Here is a 21,233-nt window from a genome sequence, read left to right as displayed (position 1 = left end):
CTAAATTAAGGAACTGGAAAATAGTACATACTTGCATGTGTTGTTGACTAAGACTTTGCAACTGTTGAAACTGTTGCTGTATTTGCTGTTGATGCTGTGTCATTAAATGCTGTTGCTGTATTTGATTTTGCTGATTTGCTAAACGTTGTATATCAGCTTGTATTTCACTAAGGCTGTTATTCATCCTGCGAAAAGGTGTATATATTCTTTTTCAACAGATTTGATAAAACGAAATCTTTGTATATTACAAAACGAAAATGTATACTAACTGTGATATAGATTGATGATATTGCTCAAGATCCATGTTTTCAATATCTGGAGTGCGTCTTGTTTCAATAAATGGGGCATTACCGTCATGCTCTAACCATTTATGTTCAACATCTCGAACATCCTCACTAATTTCCTATGATCATTGGTACAAATATTGAATGATTATTTGGAATATATAAAGAATGTATTCTCTCATAATATTAATATACTGCACACCTACAAGTACATTAGTTATTTTGTATTTTATCCATTTCTCAATATCTAATAATTGATGAGAATCTTGCAACATAATATATGTATATCTTTTGACATATGCACAAATATTTCAATTACAAATAAATAATATACTTGTAGATGTATAAGTAAACAGGAGTTTAATGTGTGTAAACAATATAATATTGTTGGTGATCATTTAAATTGAAGATCCGTAATATTGATGACCTAAAGCTTAGAGTCAGTTTATAAGTTATATTTTTCTATAATAATTTTAAGTGCTGAAATTGCCTTTCAATGCGATTTTCCCTTGAAATAGTAGATAAGATTACAATAAACACAGACCAATGTCTACAATTAACTACTGTAAAAATGTACACATATAACAATAGATCAGTCCAGTTCAAAGTATTCATACATACATCACATATGTATTCCAATGTAAGATTGGTTTTGTTAATGTTTTTGTGCTAAAGTATGTTTAGAACACAAGTGTAAAACCACCACCACAAACAACAATTTCAAATCAAATTTCAAACACGTCTCTATAGATTCTTATCCAGGGAGTGTTTAGTACTGTACCATGCGTTCCGAGAGCGATATTGTACAAAATTGCATTGAAACGTGGGAACAGAGTAGCAAACTTGATCAAAGACCACAGAATGCATTGGGACTGTTTCGTTTTCCTCTATGGCTAAATGTAAGCAACGATAAGCAGAATAATCATACGTTGTTAAAAAAAGACTCAATTGAAATTATTTTCTGATTAAAAGAAATTATAGAAAGCACATTTTCTATCTTACTTGCAGCGTACTAAGGCAATTATTATTATTATTGCTCTTTACTTGTTTCTTATATTAAGAATTAAAAATAAGAGATCAAAGTCCTTTTAATGATATCTTTAAAAGCAAAAGTACAAAAGAAGTTAACGAATGTCTAGAAGCCATACATAAGCCATGTATGTAAATTGCTAGACGAATCAGCAAATATTTCTCTTTCAAATGTTCATCTACAGGAACACTGTTGTATAATATCGTACCTTGAGCGAGAAGGGTCTCTGTGGTTTTTCTTGAGAGGGTTGTTGGGTTACGGGGGTCGTCTCGGAAACACTTGTCGGGGTCTCCCCCGAAGATCCGGAGGTTACAGGAGTGGGGGGACCAATTTCAGCCGGACTGTCCCCCCCAGACGTTGATGAAGAGGGAGATTTAACCTTACCCTGCAACCAGCCCAAGCACCGTGCCTTGTTAAGTACTTGGAGTCCGCATATGCTGAGTCCAATATGTCATCAACCACCACACCATGGTCGGACTTCTCCGCAGCCAAATATATACGTTACATTCAAGCACTAAACGCCAAAGCCAATTCAAAGACTTGCAAATACTTAATTGCCAATAGTTTTCTTCGCTATTGCACGACTGAATAATTCTTTTTAAGCAAGTACGATAGAACTTCCATAGTGCACAATGTTTCCAACTAAAGTGAATGAGTAAATACGTATCTATTTATCTGATTACTCGAAGAACTTGAAAAAGAAACATAGCGTTTTTACTGCCTTTATCTTCTACATTCTTAGATATAAATTATCTTTTACTAGGAATTACAATTGTTATAATTTGATTTCGTCTATATTTAGGATTTTTCAGTTTTTCTAAATTTAATATCAATAGATGAGAAGTAAGTCAATTTGAATATAACTTTCTCAGTTAAAAGTTGCTAATTACTAATGTAAAACATGCATACCGTCACCAAATTAATTTAAACGGTTACTTGTTTATTACTCACATTACTTATTTAGAGATATTTTTACATAAACATGTATAAAGCGGAGGAACGAGAACGGCATCCAAGGAATTGATAATCTATTTTATTATACAAAGTGTGTAGTCTACGTTCAATTTTATAATTTTGTAATAATAGAACTTTATCATATCAGCATGCACTTACCACCAAGTACAGCTGAAAGATAAGAAAGAAAAACGTATTACAATAATTTAGCTGGCAATAAAGATTATCTGCATTAACCATGAGAGGCATCAAAATTATATCACATTTGCAACTACACACAAAGATTCATTGCTCCAGAAGCTAATGATATGACAGAAATACAGATGTTACGGAAATTAACAAGTATCGAAAAATATGCGGCATTTACCTGAAATAAAAGATTATTATCGCAAGCTCACTTACAACGCTACTTCACAATAATTGAATATAGTAATACAGCCAGTTATAAAATCAAATAAACGTTATAGAAGCAAATATATAATAAATAATATCGAATTGCTTGTGGATCTAAAGAAATTTCGTTACAGAAGAAAAAGAAACTGTTCGACGTTCGATACAATATAATTATGCATTGCTCTATACTAAACACCCGTGGCTAAATTTCAAATACCTCATGGCTGTATTCAATGCTCTGTTTCGTTTCGATTTATCTCCTTTCCCCTACTCTTGTACGAGAACAATCGAAGATTAATTCCTCCGGTATACTAAGTATAATTAAAAACGAAGCACATATACACCCTCTAAAAATACTTATTCTCATATCTTATCAATGATGCATCTTCCAATGAAAGAAACAAATCATTAAAGAGGCCATGAAAGTGATCTGGCTGAAATTCGATCGTGAGACTTTAAAAAATGGGAAACGCGAAGTTCGCGATCATCTTTTCGAGCGTAATCACGTATTTTACCTTCGTAACAGCTTGCAGGAACGCAGCTTTGCCCACTTTCTGCCGTTGCTTTGACATCACGACTTCCATCCTTCTCTTCTCGTTTTCTATGTGACGTCGCTTCTCCTCCAACTTCAATCTAATATTATTCAGTTGTGAGGCCATAATCGTGTTACCTCCGTTCTCGTCTGCTAGCACGATTTTATCATTTATTCCAGAAATATAGGAGGAGCTATCTAATCTAAGCCACGCGTTTCTTTAAATAATAAATACATACCAACAGAATGTTGTTCCATCTGTTGAGATTGCTGGTTGCTCTGTTGCTGCCACGTGGTCGTATTCGGTAACGTGGCGAACGTCGTTTTCTTCTCACCATTCCTATTACCATTGGTCTGACCAAGTTTCTTATTCGACAGATTCGACTTGCTGTCGTCGCGTTCTTGTTCCGTGTAGGTCAAGTTGATCCCTTTCTCGGAGCTTTGTCTGCTTAAATTCGCGAAGCTGGCTAACTTGGACGTATCCCCGTCCGAATTAACGTTCTCGCTGGAATGTAAAATTTGCTTGAGCGCGACGTTGTCCAAGCTAGAGTTCGAGGTCTGCCTTCTTAATCTCGGCGGTTCTTCCTTATCGTATCCGTTATCTGATAAAATATGCTGCACTCCGCTACCATACACATCCTGAACGCTAGATCTTGCTGGTAGTGTTGGCTCTGTGGTGCTCCGTTTGCCAATGTGCGCGCCGACCTCCTTGTCTGGATTTCTGCCGAAGTTGTGTAAATTATCCTGCACAAGTAACGTCGTCACTCGATCGTTCCCTCTTACTTCTTTTGAATCTGAAGGGTTGATATCACCTTGGCCGTGATCACTCACCTGAGATCCACCAAAGTTCTCAATGGTCAGCTGAGAGTCATCCGAAACACTGTTACGCCTAGATCGTCGACCAGCATACGAGCTTCTCCTCTGTTCTTCCCAATTGCTTGGCCGACCAGCGGCATCTACTCTAGTTATAGATTTCTCGTCTGCTACGGAACTTAACGTAGGGATGCCTTTGCCACGGTGCACTACGAAACTTTCTTCGCTCCCTGCTCGTCTGTGAAACAATCATAAATCAGAGATAGGAGAATAGTGTTCAACACTAAAGTGTTAAATCAGTATTAGCTATTCGGTGATTTCGTATCAAATGCTGATACAGGATAAATTATATTTGATTTACGATTACGTAATTCTAAGTCTGAAGAAACGAAGCTACAGAGTGTTAGTGTTCGTATTAAACATTGTTAGAAATACGGTCTGCCTGTGTTCAATCGGATAGAATCAGAATAGGAGTGTGAATCAATATTACAAGGAAATGGGTTAACAGCTGACTACTAAGAAACTTATGCATTTCGAAAGCGATAAACGTCGTTTGTCGTTCCATATTTTTGCTAATCTTTATAACATTAGACTATAATCTCTTTACGACAGAGTCTAGCCTTTTCTGAAACAAGAAGAACAAAGATCTGTTTTGCATTTGAGTACGTTTAAATCAAGAATATTTTAACCGAATGCTCTAAATTCTTTTTAAGAATCGTCATAAGAAGAGTAGAATATTAAGAATTGTTAAGATTACTTTCGAAATAAGTATAAAAATGAAGCGTGAAAACCTACCTGTCGTCGTGAGAATAATTTTCGGCAGTTTGTTGCAGTGATTGTGACTTCTTGACAGAGGAGGATGACGGTGCTTTTGCAACTAGAAAATAATTCAATGCTATAGCGATCGCTTACATATGTACCTAAATGATATCAATATCTAAATCAATAATCACTCCTGACGTGTAGGACAATAGAAATTCAGAAGGATCCTTTAATCGGTGTGAAAACATTAAGTTGCATCATGATACACCGAATGAAACTCATGTGCGAAATTTCTATACACTGTCCGGCAACATTGTCCAACATTGGCGATCGGGTACTGTGCTGTCGCTGCAAGAAAATCGATCGTAATAAATAAATCGTGAAATTTGTCGCCAGACTATAGAAATTTCGGGACACACGAGTTCCAAAAACCAATATGTCTATTGAACAAAAGCTAATGTTATCATACACTGGAAAAATATACACTCGTCAGATGGGTAAAATAGTTAATCGGAGCTAACAGACTAATTTCTAGCTGTGTCTAATCGTCGTGGTAATGTGTCACACAAAAAGAAAGTCGACCAAACCCATTCAAAACGAACGAAACAAGGGGCAAAAATAAAAATAGGTACAAGGATCACCGAGCAGACACAGAAATACAAAACACGCAATAACGTAGACGATGTACGTTGCAAAACAAGTATACCAACTTAATATGGAGTGGATATATTAATGAATCGTTGAGATTTCTTCCTGTATCAGTCAATATGATATAAGACAAAGAGGAGGCATCATGCAGAACGAAAGGAACGGAAAGCTAACGACAACGCAAGCAGCAACCAAACGATGAGAATGAACGTTTGTTAATACTTCTTTTTTTAATCACAAAAATGCGCAAACATGTATTCTTCATGCAGTCCTAATAGTTAGAAGATCGCTACTCCATCATGGCATTAAATGGTACGCAAATAATACGATTAGTAAGAAGCATAGTGCGCCTATAGTAGTTATCTGCGCTTTGTTACATAGCTAAATCTAAACATCTGGCCACGTTTTAAATGCAGAACGCATTTTTCATTCGCTTGTTTTTGCTTTTTTTCTTTTATTTCTCTTCCCTCTCTCTTTTTTTTTAATTAATTATTATTATTAGTAGTAGTATTCTTTTACACGTGATAAAAATATGGACACATTTTGAAACAACCCGTTCGATCGTTCCTGAGTCGAAGTACGTATTTTACTTTCAGCTTGTTTCAGTTAACGTCCTTCTTATGCGTAGAATACAGATACGCGATAATATTGTTACTACAACGATGACAAATCCGTCAATGGAACAAAAATCGAGACGTACTGTGCGATCTTGGAGAAAAGATTAGGCACGTAAAAAGATATGGATATCATTTTATCGTTCCCGAAATCATTAGGAAACCAGTTATTAAGAAAAGTAACTTTACCGTACAATACCTGCGCGAAGATTGAAATATGATTTTTTATGTGATTTACGACTGAAACGTCAATTAGCGACGTCGAGCTTAATTTATTACGTTGTTCGAAAAGTTCGTAGCGTTTCTGCCAATCGATACGAAATTCAGCTGTTCTTCGCGAGATCAGATGAGAATTTTATGATAAACTTCTCTTAAATAACGAAATTAATTGGACGAAATATTGTTCGTAGTACGTTAAATATAATGATCAAAGGGAACGATTAATTTATTAGGAAATTTATTTCGAAATGATCAATAGAGAAAGTTGTTTGTTCGATAAAACAACGTTGAACCTACTAGTGGGGATTACTATTACAGTCACAGTATTTAAGAGAATTCATTGCTAAGGAAAATGAAAGGTTGAAGAACAAATATTCGCGATGTTATCCAATAAAAAATCCCCACTTCCTCCCTTGGAATATGCTACAAATTTTTCGAACAACTCAATGGTATAATAATTTGATTCTAAAGAAATTAGTTTGATCAGTTTAATCTGTCATTAACTACGAGTCCTTATGCTTTAATCGTCAAACTGATTTTAACAATAATATCACTTTGTACATTGATAATTATATTTGCTTCCTCTATATACAGAGTGTTTCAGGTTTCCTCGATGAGATGCAAACATAGACTAGCAATTACTTGATTTAACAAGTTGTAGCAAGAATACAAAATAATGATTGATTAATTTTTCATCCGATAGAACGTGGTATAGTTTAACAGGGAGAACCTGAATCCGCTCAGTATAGCAAATCTATCTTTTATTCTAAAATTCGCGCACGTATTCACAGTACCTTTGTCACTCCTTACTCAAAGGAAAGGGAAAATGCGTCGCATTTAAAATGTAGTAAATCTAAAGAAGACCAAAAACAGAAAACCAAGAAAGTTAAATTAAGATAGAACGAAATATTACAAAGTTGAAAAAAAATAAAAATAAAATAAGAAGGAACCATCCAAGTACAAACGACAAACTCGACAGGTTGATGATCCCTCGGAAGACCTGAACCTTTTTCATACTCTTTCTCTTTTCGCTATTTTTCTTTTTTTTGCTTTCGATTTTCTTTTTTTTTTCGTTCGAACCGACACGTCAGTCGGCGAAACGCGATTCAGAGAAGACCACCTAGTTTCATGATTTTTGGTTGTTTGGTAACGTGTGGGTACCTGTGAAGCCTGGCGCGGATACGGAGAGGTTGCTTCTCAGATCAGGTATCGGAGCTATAGACTGTGGCAGACTTCTTTTATGAGCTACGCCATGACTATTGCGCGGGCAGGCTGCACCCGTCACCGCACCGTATTCGTTCATTGGCAACCGGAAGTTGACGAAAGAAGAAGGCGAGGATAGCGTTGTTGTCAAGCATCAAGAAGGTTACGCCATAGAAATATATGGAAATATTACAGTTTTACATTAAGTGATATAATTACGTGGAGGATCGTCGCTGTTGATTTGTTCTTTCTTTCTTTTTTTCTTTTTCTTTTTTTTTCTCTTGCAATTGTTTCTCCTTTCTTTAAAGTAAATTTTATTATTAATCGTGAAACAATATATAATTCGACTTAATTTTTGTCTTGCATATATCCGTCTAGAAAGATACAGATGCGTTTATTAGTCGCTGCTAAGGACCTGGATCTCGAGACTGGGAACGAGTGTGTGTACTGACACTGATAAAAAGCGTGATACCGTTCCAACTGCGAGCAATATTCCGTTTCGTTGATTTACGATTCGTCTGATAGTAACAGGATACAAAATTGTATACAGATAGCGTGTGGGGTATTAGAAAAATTCTGTCGCACGTTGTTTTCCGGAATAGAACAGAACATCGAAACAGCAACGTGATTGACTTATTATAACTTATTGAAAGTAACTCTTGGCTCTTTAGAATAATCATATAAGTGTGTATGTGTGTACGCGTGAGTCTAGATTTTATTTCTTCAAAATTAATAATAATTTAGTAACTCTTAGTAATCTTAATTCGAAGAAATGAATTAAGATCATTGTACTTCGTTACTTAACCACGTGTACAGAAAGCATAAATCATCTATCTTTAGCACCAAAGATAGTTGGTTTATTTCTTCCAGTCCGCTCACTGATAAAACTTTCAAACTTTTCGTCGGTAGCGTAAAATGAATTACACGAAGCTTACACGCTTCGTGCGATCTTTTTGAACATAGTTATTGGACAAAACTTTGCTAAGACGTTTTCTTAACCTTATGATATGTGCGTAACAAATTTTGTACAAATATACAAGTACAGATTGCTCGCAACAGAAGCGGAATTCCATGGAAAAAAAGTATAATTAAAAATAAATTATAGAACGGGTAAGTCCAATACAGAATGTACGCAGCCTTCACCAATCACATTAATCCGATACCAAAATTCATCAGCCCTTCCTGATCAAAGGATGCGTTCATAGTGTCGAACAAGTCTCTCCAATGCTTTTTAATCGGGAATCGCCATTCTCGTCTTGAATACTTTACGTACCATCTAAGAACTGCATCGCCCTTTCCTCGCCTGGATAACGTACACATTTCGCCGGATGAATTTCCAATACGTTGTACATGTCCGCCAAGAAAACGACTAAATTTTGCTTCATGCACCTGGTATAAAAAAACGAATTATTTAAATGACAACAGCTGAGAAACTTTGCTGTATGTGCTAGACGTTCCTAACAACGCTGGAGTAAACCACGTTTCACGATGCTAATCAAAATTAACATTTCTAAGATTTTCTATGGAGAAAGTTCGATTGAAAGAATTTTATCGATATAAAGTTCATGTACAACGATGAAATTGAACTTCATTTAAGCATAATATAAATTAAGTAAATATTCACGAGAAAAAGGGAGTCACCTTCGATTTGCATAATTTTTTAATATGCTGTCGCAAGTCATTCTGTGTAGTATCGTGAGGGTTTTATTTGGGTGAGACCGTTTGTTAAAAAGTTATTATCAAAACAATTTATATTTAATAGAGTGTGAATAACCGAGACTAATGCAAACTCATTTCTAATTAACTTAAAATTAGACTCGGATCAGGGCAGTTTAGATCGTTCTCGGAGGGATGCTTTTACTTATCGATACCACTCCATCAAAATACACAATGATTTTACTTTCTCTTATAAATAGATAATTTGTAATAAAAAAATAAAACTCTTTTTTAGAACAACTTTTTAACAGACGGCGATCCTCAAAACTTTCGCAACGCTGCTTACAGCAATGACCCTATCAACATATTAGAAAATGATCGAAATCGGAGGTCCTTTATATATTACAAAGATTAAGCACATTAATACTACTGGCTACAGGAAAATTGATTTCCTTTCGATAGATCTAACATTCTTCCGAAAGAATACTAAGCTAATTGATAGAACGAGTTACCATTGAGAAACTTATATTTTCCAGTTTGCGTGTCGAGTTACTATAAAAAGCTCGAGAAGCTAAAAGTAATAAAAAGCGAAGTGAAAGTTAAAAATTTCACGGCCTTCGATTAATCTGCGACTCTTACCCCCTCATATACGTCACGTCTTCGGGTAGCATGTGAAAAATGGAATAGGGTAAGCATCGGTTACAAAACGCGTGGACCAGCGACAAGTTGTGCAGCGCATCCGCGACCGACGGTCTCTTCGACACCCTGATGTCCATCCAATTGAGCTCGCCGGGGCAGTAGAAGGCCACAACGGCGGCAAGGCCGACACCATCGCATAACGATTGGAAGTCCTTGGCAGCTGGTAGTTCTGGCAGTCGCGTTTTATCACCGGCACCTTCGTCCGCCTGGATCTTGGCAATCAACGCATTTGACGCGTGGCTGATCCAGAGAAGAAGTCCTTTTTCGTGGTCCGCTGGCACATCCACCTCCGCCTGGGGGTCGAACCGCCGAATCGCCGAAACTACTCGATCTCCAGTCACTACTTCCTTCGCGTACAAGACCATCAGGCCCTCTATCACAGCCATATGCGCGGACTGCAAAGAGTTATATGCGTGTCAGATTCCATCGTGGACAGAATATTTAACGGAAAGGAAATTTATTTGAAAGATTTTATAGCAGCTGGTATACTCTGTAATTTACGTAGATGTTAATACCAAGAGAAGGAGAATGGAAAGGAGGCGAGATGTAACAGGACCAGAGAGAGTACTGTGTGCAATATAAATCAGAGGAAGGTATGAGTATGGTACGCAGGAATAAGTTACAAGGATTATTGTAAAGCAAGTCCATTGTGTGGCCTTCTGGGACCTCAAATTACAATAAATATCTATCTGCTTTATAGTAGTGGTAGCATAGTTTGTCTCCAGTCGGTCGGCCATAAGAGGAACTCGATTTACAATTATTTTCCCTGTAGCCTTGCGCTCAATTGGCATTTATTTTACTCTTCATAAATCTTTTATATTCAGATGTGTTGCGTGGTTACGTATGTATCTTATATGTGATTTATTGTGCTGATACGATTTTAACAGAGACAGATCAATCAGAATTTTATACATACGACATTGTAATTAGAGTTTTATACGTTTAAAGATGGTATGGGGAACAAATCAGATTTTTCTGTTGAACATTCTTTATTTTCTGACGACTGGGATTTGGAAGGAAAGATCTATTTGATGTTTCATTTTCCAGATTATAATAGATTTAGTAATAATAATAACAGTAGATTTCTAAATAATTAAAAGTATATTTTTTCTTTGATTTGTTCAAAGCTTGACAGTTTATCGTACTTCCAGTTTTAATGTCGAATTAAAATTTCCTCCCCTAGTTATTACCTTATAGTTTCGGGATTTTTTCTCTAGTATTTTATACCAATACCATCTTCGTTAGTGTATCACTTACGATTGTGTGTTTAGAGCGCGGTCGTAAAAATTCGTGAAAGTGCAACCGAAAATGTTTGCTTCATCTTACCATCTTGAGTGGTGAATTTTGAATGAGGATCGTTTCGGTGAGTTGAGTATTGTTTGGCTCCGCGAGGTAAACACCCTTTCTGGCCAGGGCTTGGAGAATACCGCAATGATTCTGATTGTGATAATTTGGATCCGAATAGATGTTCGCCAGCGCCAAACAGTATAGTTCCGCATTGGAAAGTGCATGTACGATCTGCGGCTTCAGGTGTTCTTGGTTCTGAAATGGATGACAAACAACTTCGATAAATCTTGTCTCTTTATGAAAATTTCTTACATGGAGGAAAAAATACATTTCAGAATGTCCAGCATAATTCTTACTAGATAAAACAAATCTCCCTGTGAAGATATACGCTTGTACAAAAATCCGCAGTCTAATAATTATCGATTCCAACGTAGCCAATATTAAAAAACTAAACCAAGAATTTCAGACACAATTTACTCAGTTCTTATGGACCATTCTATATAAGAGAAAAAGAAAAGACCTCTTAAATTATGAAGAGGAAATAAAAAAATTTCTAAGCAACAAAAACTCAAATTAAAAAAAGGAAAGAGGAGAAAGGAAGAAAACAGTGGCTGCAGAGAAATCAGGTTCGTGTCAAAGCAGATCTGCTCGTAGCGGCAGCTCGAAACACAATACCCTGTGTCGCATAGGTTGGCCGCAACCGCATAAGAATATCCGGCAGGCACGACGAGCAAATATTAGTATTCCGTAATTTCCGGCGTAGTGCGCGGAAATGCGAAGAACTCGAGACGATGCATCGTAGTAACGGAAATACACTGGTAGTCGCTATTGTCGCTGAACTATCGCGAAATAACACGCGCCACGCGTCTAACAAACCAGGATATCGCTTGTAAAAGAAGAAAATAGAAAACATGCAGAATGCAAGAGAGAGAAATTTGAGTAATTTCCCTTGAAACGTGAAAATTCCGTTTGTTAAAGTATGAGATAAAGTTTGTTAAAGAGTGAGATGGGAAAATAAAAATTCGAGATTTTTGATAAAGGTCGCGTTCTTATGGCTATTCCTTGATATGCAGACATTATCAAACTACTCGATAACTTGTAACACGCAGCATAAATTTTAATTGTAGTTTTTGGTCTTGATAGATTAATTGGATAATTAACGATGTTACCATGAATACTTATCGTTTTACGATACTCTCGGTTCACCTAGATTTCAAGATACCCGCAAACTAGATCGCGAATATCAAGATACCTTTACTTGAATCGTCAACTCCAAGCGGACTTGAAGCGTCGCCGCGGAAACTCGTTTCTCTCTTTACGATTCTGCCTCGTACAGAAAAGAAATTGGGACAGAATTGATGTTTCGTCGGTCAGCGGAGCTTCGGTTGAGACAACTTTACGATAGGAACGTGAGGTTCTTGCGGTTTGTTCCAAGTTCCATATACGTACAGTACAGAAAAAGTTAATCCGTTTCCGATTGTTATTGCCTCTCGCTTTATGTGCTATACAAACGTCTTTTTTTTTCTTAAGTTACTTTTTGAAATATGGAAATAACACCGTGATGTTTGGTTGAATACTCAACTATCGAATATTTAATTATTATATTTGCAATAGTTTTATGTCCTTTATCGTTATTTCTTCATGAGGACCTAATAAATAATTCATATTCGTTAAAAACCGGCATAAATATGATAATACAATTTAATTTCTTAGATCTTTTATAAGTTAGTCTCTTATAAAATTAATCACTTCCTACCATATTAAGATTAATTTAAACAAAAACCATTTACGTTTGAAACAGTTTCTTTCGTCATGTTGAAAAAGCCCAAGAAATTGATATGTTATATTATAATATATAATAATATAAATATATAATATAATAATATAAAATATATAATAATTTACTATGAAAAGAATTACTATTCAAAAAAAATTATGCAAGTGTCCGACTTATTTTAAACGTTTAATCTAAATTACCTTGGCGACTATTAAATTACGTATTAAAAATTTCTTAAGAATTTTATTTTTTCAATCTTATCGTGCGACGCGTCTTACTGAAAAGAGGAAAACTCGACATCATTTATCTAAAAGATAATTACCGCTATGATTTACGCTACATTAATTCCTTACGTAGGCACTTGAAATGACTGAAATAGCCCCCGCTAGCTGTATATATATAACGGCCAATTAAATCTGCTCTTGGTCCATAAAAAAAAAGTGGCTCGAAAAATCGATCGTAGTTAAAAGTCTGTTGAAAACGAGCGAGCGAGGAAGTCACTGATCTGAAATAAGTAGAAAGTATTACGTACATTATTTTGCCAATCATTGGAACTTACGCAATCACTAACCCGAATCTACACTTGCTAGTACAATTTTACGAACTTCGCTTTTTCCAACGGAAGGAACTCGCAAATCAGTTGTAACAAAAGATAAATCGGCGAGAGACAATAGCGAAGGAGAAAAAACGGAAGAACAATCGAAACGATCGATTATCAGATGCTCAGGCTCCGTTCGCACAGGTGAAGAAAGCCGCGACAACTACTCGTTGAAGATGAGCCAGAGTCTGGTCTCTATTGTTTCTTCCAGAGACTCGTAATCATCGTCGGATTACACCTTTGACTTTAAAGGGAAAGCCAAGGCTCGGCGGCTGGTTATCCGAACGAACGAAAGTTCAAGTGTGAAAAGGATGCGACTAACTTGCAGATGGTTCATAAGGAAGAGTTATAAGGAAGAAAGAGGAGAGTTCTTGCCGGTTAATCAAGCGATATCGGAGAGATCGTGACTAGAGGCTGAAACATCTATTGTGGCTGAATTCATTATCCTGGAACAAAGAGTACCACGGATCGAAAGTATTTGATCTTGTTGATGGTTAACGTCTAAAAATGTGGCTCGTGTGCATTTTTTTATCAAATTAATTAAAATATTCTTTTTACATTGTAATTACGTGTTAGGGCAGGAACAGCAAACGAAAACGAAAAACGACGAAGATGCGCCTTCTCTTTGTGCCGAACATTTCTATAATTTAATGGACAAAGAAATACGAAGTCCTCGGATATTCCAACGAACTGACAATTTCCTTAGTCTCTGTCGGAACAAATGAAATTTAATATCATGGAACGTTCTTGCGTTAAAAATTCATGTAATTCAATGGACAAAAAATATGGGTTCCCCAGATATTAAAAACGAACTGACGATTTCCTTGATCTCTATTTGAACAAATGAAATTTAATATCGAAGAAACGATTGCGTTGTTACTCGGATGATTTATCGTACGAACGTTTCTGTCTTCTTATTAGCTCGGATATGGCAGGCTCTAGCGCGCTTTCGAGTAGAACCGTTCGATAGCACTTTCCAAGTTCAAGGGTCTCACCTGGCGGCACCGGAACACCTTGAACAGCTCCCTCTCGGTCGTCAATTTCGAGCATCTCGAAACAAAGAATCGATAGCGAGCTATTAATTGATTCTGCTTAATGAAACGGCGATGGTCCTCGGCTAAATAATACATCCTGGGATCGAGTCGACAAGACACAAAAGAAACGTATAAATCAACGCGAACGCTCGTCACGGTACTTCCATGATTTACTGATCGCAGAGAAAGAGGTCGGCTGTGGACGATCGCGCGGTAATTCAATTGCTTTAACTGGATCAACCACACAACCAAAGCTTTCGTGTATACATTGTACGTGGAATGCCATATGCAGTTGTGAAGTAACAGAGTAACAATCGATATGAGTTTGTTTACTTTTACGATACAAAGAATAATTACTCCAAGTGATTACCTACCCTTCGCGCTCTAACGTTATTACCAGTTTCGATATACAATTGTCCTCGATTGTTCGATAAAATTGTACTTCAAACTCGCCATGATATTTATTATTTATATATAGGGTAATCCAGTAAGAATTAGCGCCGTGAATATCTTTGGTATCGCGAGAGTAGGAGGAGAAGTTCTCGAACAAAAATTGTTTGATATTTTCTTGTTGAAATGGCTACATCTCGAATGGATAATTATTTCCATACGACGTTGTGCCATGACGAACTATCTCGTAGTGATCGATAGAGATGTTGCTCGTTTTACACGACGAAATATTTCGTCTTACACGGTGATTTGTACCTTTTCATGACGTTCCATGTTTCATCATGCGCTAACGGTAAAAATCTTTTGGCTCAACAAGAAATGAGATTATTTACACAAAAGAGAGGCACTTCCATGCGGAATTGAAAATATCTGGACGTTTTCAAAATTCGCAAAAACGGAGAATTCTTTGTTACGGCTAATATGCTGCCTCGTGTTTTTCTTCCGCGTTCGCCACATATTACACGGGTCCACTTTGTTCGTCATATCTAAAATAAGCAATCTCTCGTTATAACAGATATCTATGTCATTTCCGAGAAACTTTCCCGAGATTTCGCCGTTCATTATCGAAGTTCGGCGGAAGAATAGAACTTTTCACGGATCTTTATTAGCGTTTGCCGAGTAAAGCGCCCAACAGCTTTGCGTATACCTTTCACGATGCCAGCAACGGTTTTCTCCGTCACGAAATAACGACGTGTGCCACAAAAGAGTTTTCAGGACACGTTAAAAATCGCGGAAGAAACCGAGCTACCGCTATTGAGAACCGACATGCCCACCGGGTGTCTTCTCTCAGTCGTCCAAAGATACGCGGCACTTAGAAAAATTAGAATTTAACCGAAAACGACGATACTTTAAGAATCAAGTAGCTAGACAGAGGTCCTGTCTTCTATCAGCGAATACGACTGATACTTTGATTCTCAGAACACTGCTGTTTTAATCGAATGTTTCTGTCGAGAGTTCTTGTAAAGTTAATTAGACTCGAGCTAAGTGAGTTGAAAAAGTTCGTAGTAGAACCGAAGACAAACTTTTAGTAAAAAATACGTAGTTTGTGACGTAATAATTGCGTGAAGATAAAGGAGGGATCATTAATTACGTTGATCAGAAAATTCCAACTTTAGATTAATTGGAAAAGTTGTAGCTGAAATTTCAATAATCAATCTTTAACGTAAAAATATTTATAGTTTGTGATCAATCAACTCTAAAATAACAGAAACGGAAGGGATCGTTTATTACGTCAATCAGAGGATGATAAGTTTAGATTAATTCCAAAAGTTGTATCTGATATTTCTAGCAATTGATCTTCGGTGTGATTCATTTATTTATTATTATTCGTTATTGCTTTTTAGTTAATCGACGACTTATTTCGACGCTGTAGAACTGTTCAGTTTTGTTAAAATATTCTCCCTGTGTTTTAAGAATTGGATTCAATTTCTGTCCTGTCGTAATTCAAATTGGCACTAATAAGAATCCGCGCGTCTCCGTATTGATTATAATGTCAATTGTGGCAGGTGTCTGGTAGAAAATCAGCTCTACGTACCTCATTATCGATATAATACGGATCACGAAGGTTTTCTGGCACTCGGTTGTTGTACGCCTTCGACAAGAGCCATTTTACGGAGGCACGTTGTTTGGCCTGCAACAATGAAAAACAAGAGAAAATCAATAATTATCACTTGGAACGTTCGAGATCGACGTTTACAATGACGAATGAATGTAACAGTAACGAAGTACGCGATCGCGTACTGGGAAATGTACTGGGAGAAGTCCCAGTACATTTGAACGCTACGGACGACTGGCGGTATTTTGTATTTCATTGTTATCTTGTCAATAATTTTTATTGAACAAAACTTGAACTATTTATAAGCTAATAGTATACATATATAACAATATAGATGTATTTCGTAAAAATAACAAATATGACGAGCGCTATTGCGCCGCTTGTTTTTCTTCGCAGTCGATTAAGACAAGCGCTACCGCACTGTTCGGGATTTTTCGACCCTGTTTCTTCAAAAATCTCTGGGACTTGAACTGTTAATATTTTTCCATTTTAAAAACCATCGATCTAGCTATAAACATATACACGCGTTTAATCGAAGAAGATTAACAATATAAAAAAGTAATAGCCGCAATAACAACACGTTGTTTCTTCGTTTCCAAATTCCATGCGTTTTAATTATTTTTTCCCACTTTTTCCAGTCTCTAAATAAATAAAATAAAATTTGCAAATTACAGACGAATATCTAAGAACATTTACAACAAGATCCGATGCATTGCAGGTTATTCTGTCTAAGGATCTGTGTATCGTTTAAAACGTTTCTGTCCATGGCTGTGTAATATTATCTATAGATTACAGAGGATTAAAACATCTTCCTTGCAACAAGGTTGTAAGGTTCAACGACTATCCAGCAGGTGGTACGCTTTCATCGCATTTTTATACCTTCGTGCCTCGTACACTTTCCTTCTAACAATAAGATAAGGCACTTCACCAGCCACTCGAGACGCTTCTTCGCGCCTTATTGTATGGTAAATCTTCAAGCACCGCGCCCTTTTCTAGAATCGAGAGCTGCCCTAACGTGCCTGGTCCGACAGACAAATAATTTTTAAGGAAAGTACATACATACGTAATATACTTTCAATGTGTCGCAGCCAAGCGAATGCCGCATAATTCGTCGATTCGTTTCAACGACGGATATATCCGCTGTGACAGGCAATTAATAGCGCTACTTTGGCAACGCAGTACGAGTTTGCAAATTTCCCCTTCTTGCATAATTTCTATCGTCGTATCGAATACAAAGTACGTGAAAAATTGAAATTTACAGATCTGTTACGTAAAGCGAGAGTGAAACATGGGCAAAAATGTTTGTTTGCTAGTCGACGTAGACTAAAATCTATGTCTTCGACGGGAAAGATAAAAATCTTTTCGCGTTTGCGAAAGATGCTTTACCAGTCCTGGCCAAATGATCGTTTTCGATATTTCATTAAAAATTGTACATTCGTTGTGTTATTCCTATCGTTCGTCTAACTTTATGTAAATTCTTGTATTATCCGATTAATCAATTTCTCGATTTTTATTAATATAACGATGTCCGCTTCGCGATATCGGGATTAATTGCGATTACAGCGACAATTACGTCATCCGTCAATTACGGAGACCGATACAATACAAGTATCTCGAGCGAGGAAGAGCGTCGATTTATAACATTGGGCGAGGCTCGGGAATGTGTGCAAGTTAAAGGGGTCAACGAAGTCCGGCCAATCATTGTTATCGACCCAGTACATTGTTAGTTATACAGTAGTCATCCTTCCTTTCGTGACAGACGACCCTGAACGGCGCCTTATGCCCCATTTCGTGCGCGGGATGCAACGGAAGCTTCTGCCGTTCCAGGTCGTTCGTGAAAATCCCAAGACGCTGGGAATTTGTTATTTTGCTCGGAATGTAACAGCGAGAAAGATGGCTCCTTGGAAGCAAATTCGCCTCTGTTTTTATTACTTTGATTTCTGGTGTATCTATTACTAGCAAGGGAAGATCATCCAACTCGTAAATTCGACAAATTATTGATATATATTACGCAATTATTTTTTCTTTTTTTGCTATGCAAATTCAGTTATTTTCGAATTTTGCGTTACAGCTTCCCTAAAACGGTGATAAACTTTTTTGCCAAATGATGGTCCTTAAAAGAGGTAACTTTGTCTGAGAACCTCTTTTTTCTATCTTTTGTAGTTCGCGAGTCGAAAGGTAAAATCGGAAAATGGATTTTCAAGGATCAATATCACCATCTTTGAGTGAATTTGCGTAACACAAAAGATTGCGTGATACATATTTAGATATCGTCTACATGTTCTTTTGATGAATTCTTCCAGAATTTATATTCAATGATTATCTACAGAATTTTGTACAATTTTATTAATTAGAATTATTAATATTAAGTCAAAAAATAAAATTGTAAGAATTATTTATTTTATAGTTTCAGCCATTTCAAGTTTATTATTAATTATAATAATTTCAATTAATTTTAATCAATTATTTTTAATTAAAATAAATAGAATAAATTTAATATTAATAATATTAATATTTTTAAAAATTGGATTATTTCCATTTCGTTTTTGAATAATTTCTATTTATAAAATTTCATCATGAAAAATTTTTATTTTTTTTTCATATTCATTTTTATTATTTTAAAAGTTTCATAATTTTTCGAAGTTGCAAGTTGGGAATCTTCCCTTACAGGTTGAAAATATTTATTTTTATACTTGCATTTATTATATACGATATTTACACAAACATGGATATGTATATATTCGTATATTTACTTATTAATGATACTTTGCGTATTATTGTTAATATTTTGAACGGCTAAAATGCGAGTTTAATAATTCGTCATCTGAATTGTCAATCCACTAGATAAGATTAAATTGTTATCTTTCTTCCTTAACTTATTTTTAAATACATACCAAGTCTGTACTTTCATTAAATATATACTCTAAATAATTAACAATCGATATGAAACAAATTACAATATAATTAATTTTACAACATCAGGCTGCATTCCAATTACAAGTGGTGAAACTTTTAATTAAGCAAAATCTCAATAATCAGACACGATTACGTTAGATTTTTTGAAGCAAATGAATTAAGCCTTCGAACGAAAGACTCGACGTAACAGATGAATAGCAAATTTGATAATTACACAGAGATTTGTCTCGGTTTTAAGCAAACTGCGCGAAAGATAGCAAAAACGGGTCATAGTCGTTTTGAAAAGATATCGAAATAGACTGAAAGAACCTGCCAAGTTTCAAACCAGCACGATATTCAATATACATCCTCTCGTCCTTTGGAACAAGTTCGAACGACGAAAGCTACCAGAATCGTGAAATACTCTCCTCCCAAAGGAATATGTTACGTTATGTACATTCATGACGGCTACTCTATGTTAGATTTGTTATAGCTTTTAACTTTGATGCTTAAGATAACGCTGGAGAACAAGAAAGTATAGATAAGACATAAAAACGGCGGTCTTCTGTTTTTTTCAAATTATTAAAAAAATAGTTTTTCCATTGTGAAAGGAAGAAATTGAAAATTAAAAGGTATAAATGATGTTATGAAATAAATAAATTATCTAGATATAAAGAAAACTGCCTAGAGCAATTTTTATCTAGCACTTTTTGATTCTTGTCGTTTAATTAAAAAAGAAAAAATCTTCGGTGGAGAAGTATCGCGGTCTATTCGGAAAAGGCACGTTAAAAGCTAAAGGAACTAATTACAAAATTAGAATCGCGCAGTAATTTCAGTTCTGTCATTCCAGAGTGGAATTTCTGCTGCATAACGATGACGATTCTTCGTTTACAATCTACCGGATAATCGCTTGCGGACGATATCTCTCGCACACTCATTCAACTTGACCAGTAATTTCAAGGAAGAGCGAGGAATGCAGAAACTCGGAGGCCTGCAAAAGTCGGGAGTGGCCGTACGAAATAGTAATGGCACTTCTGCTATGCAAATGAATGTTGGATGAAGGAGTTTCTAATACCTTTTACAGAGACGATGACGTAGCATCGTAACCATTAGGAACTATCGATAAGAATAAATTCCTGTAACACAATATCCTTTTTATTGTCAGGATATGACTGTGTTTTTTAATTCAGTATCTTGCCCCTTACGTTAATATGCAGAAATAGTTTCATGGAAATAATTTTATGTAATTATTTTCCAATAATTAGAACTTCCGAAGATATCGCTTCTTTATCTTCGATATTAAATATTTTTATTCACAGAGATATTGTATATATATACATTCCATTTACTATCTAAATTACTATTTATAATCTATATAAATTGTTTTACCTCGTACGTTTTATTCCATTTCAGATTTACCAATTACCTGAATAAATTGTGTCTCTGCATGGATAAACGTCGGGCGAACTGTCTTCTACTATGCGGACTAGCAGGACAGCTGTTTATCTCAAATCTAAATACACGCGTATGAATGTAGTCGAGTACGAATACGAAAGCACATTAGGCTTACTACGATATACAGAGAATATTTAATATATCACATCCTTGTTACAAAACTGACGTACACGATATAAAGCGACGTTACAGTAGAATTAACAGCATGAGAAAATTCTTTTGAATTGTTTGCGTTAATAACTTAGAAGATAATAACGGAAATGATAGAAATAAGAATGATTAGCCCTTAATAGCTTGAAACGATCCGAGTCTTATTATTTTAAAAGGCATCGATCCAATAATTCATTTGCCTCGTCAAAGTACGTAAAAGTGACA

At 35.9% G+C, this 21,233-nt stretch overlaps 1 protein-coding gene across 26 annotated transcripts in view; it reads right to left on the bottom strand.

The window, feature by feature from the left end:
* LOC132910729 (patronin) overlaps positions 1-21,233 on the bottom strand; it is an 84,709-nt gene that overhangs the window by 10,497 nt on the left and 52,979 nt on the right. For 18 of the 26 annotated variants that reach the window (XM_060966640.1, XM_060966644.1, XM_060966652.1 and 15 more), the window contains exons 2-14: positions 16,488-16,583; positions 11,134-11,349; positions 9,748-10,202; positions 8,726-8,841; positions 7,411-7,521; positions 4,802-4,883; positions 4,025-4,244; positions 3,433-3,937; positions 3,177-3,346; positions 2,428-2,439; positions 1,523-1,699; positions 270-403; positions 32-206 (exon numbers count right to left, since the gene is read on the bottom strand). In XM_060966640.1, the coding sequence (XP_060822623.1) occupies positions 32-206; positions 270-403; positions 1,523-1,699; positions 2,428-2,439; positions 3,177-3,346; positions 3,433-3,937; positions 4,025-4,244; positions 4,802-4,883; positions 7,411-7,521; positions 8,726-8,841; positions 9,748-10,202; positions 11,134-11,349; positions 16,488-16,583 (2,469 nt within the window). The remainder of the gene's footprint in view (positions 1-31; positions 207-269; positions 404-1,522; positions 1,700-2,427; positions 2,440-3,176; positions 3,347-3,432; positions 3,938-4,024; positions 4,245-4,801; positions 4,884-7,410; positions 7,522-8,725; positions 8,842-9,747; positions 10,203-11,133; positions 11,350-16,487; positions 16,584-21,233) is intronic. The other 8 variants (XM_060966646.1, XM_060966649.1, XM_060966645.1 and 5 more) reach the window with 7 other exon arrangements.

The sequence above is a fragment of the Bombus pascuorum genome, chromosome 9 (assembly GCF_905332965.1).
Source record: "Bombus pascuorum chromosome 9, iyBomPasc1.1, whole genome shotgun sequence".
Taxonomy (NCBI): Eukaryota; Metazoa; Arthropoda; class Insecta; order Hymenoptera; family Apidae; genus Bombus; species Bombus pascuorum.
Note: the sequence above shows the minus strand (reverse complement) of the source record. Positions and strands in the feature narration are given on the sequence as shown.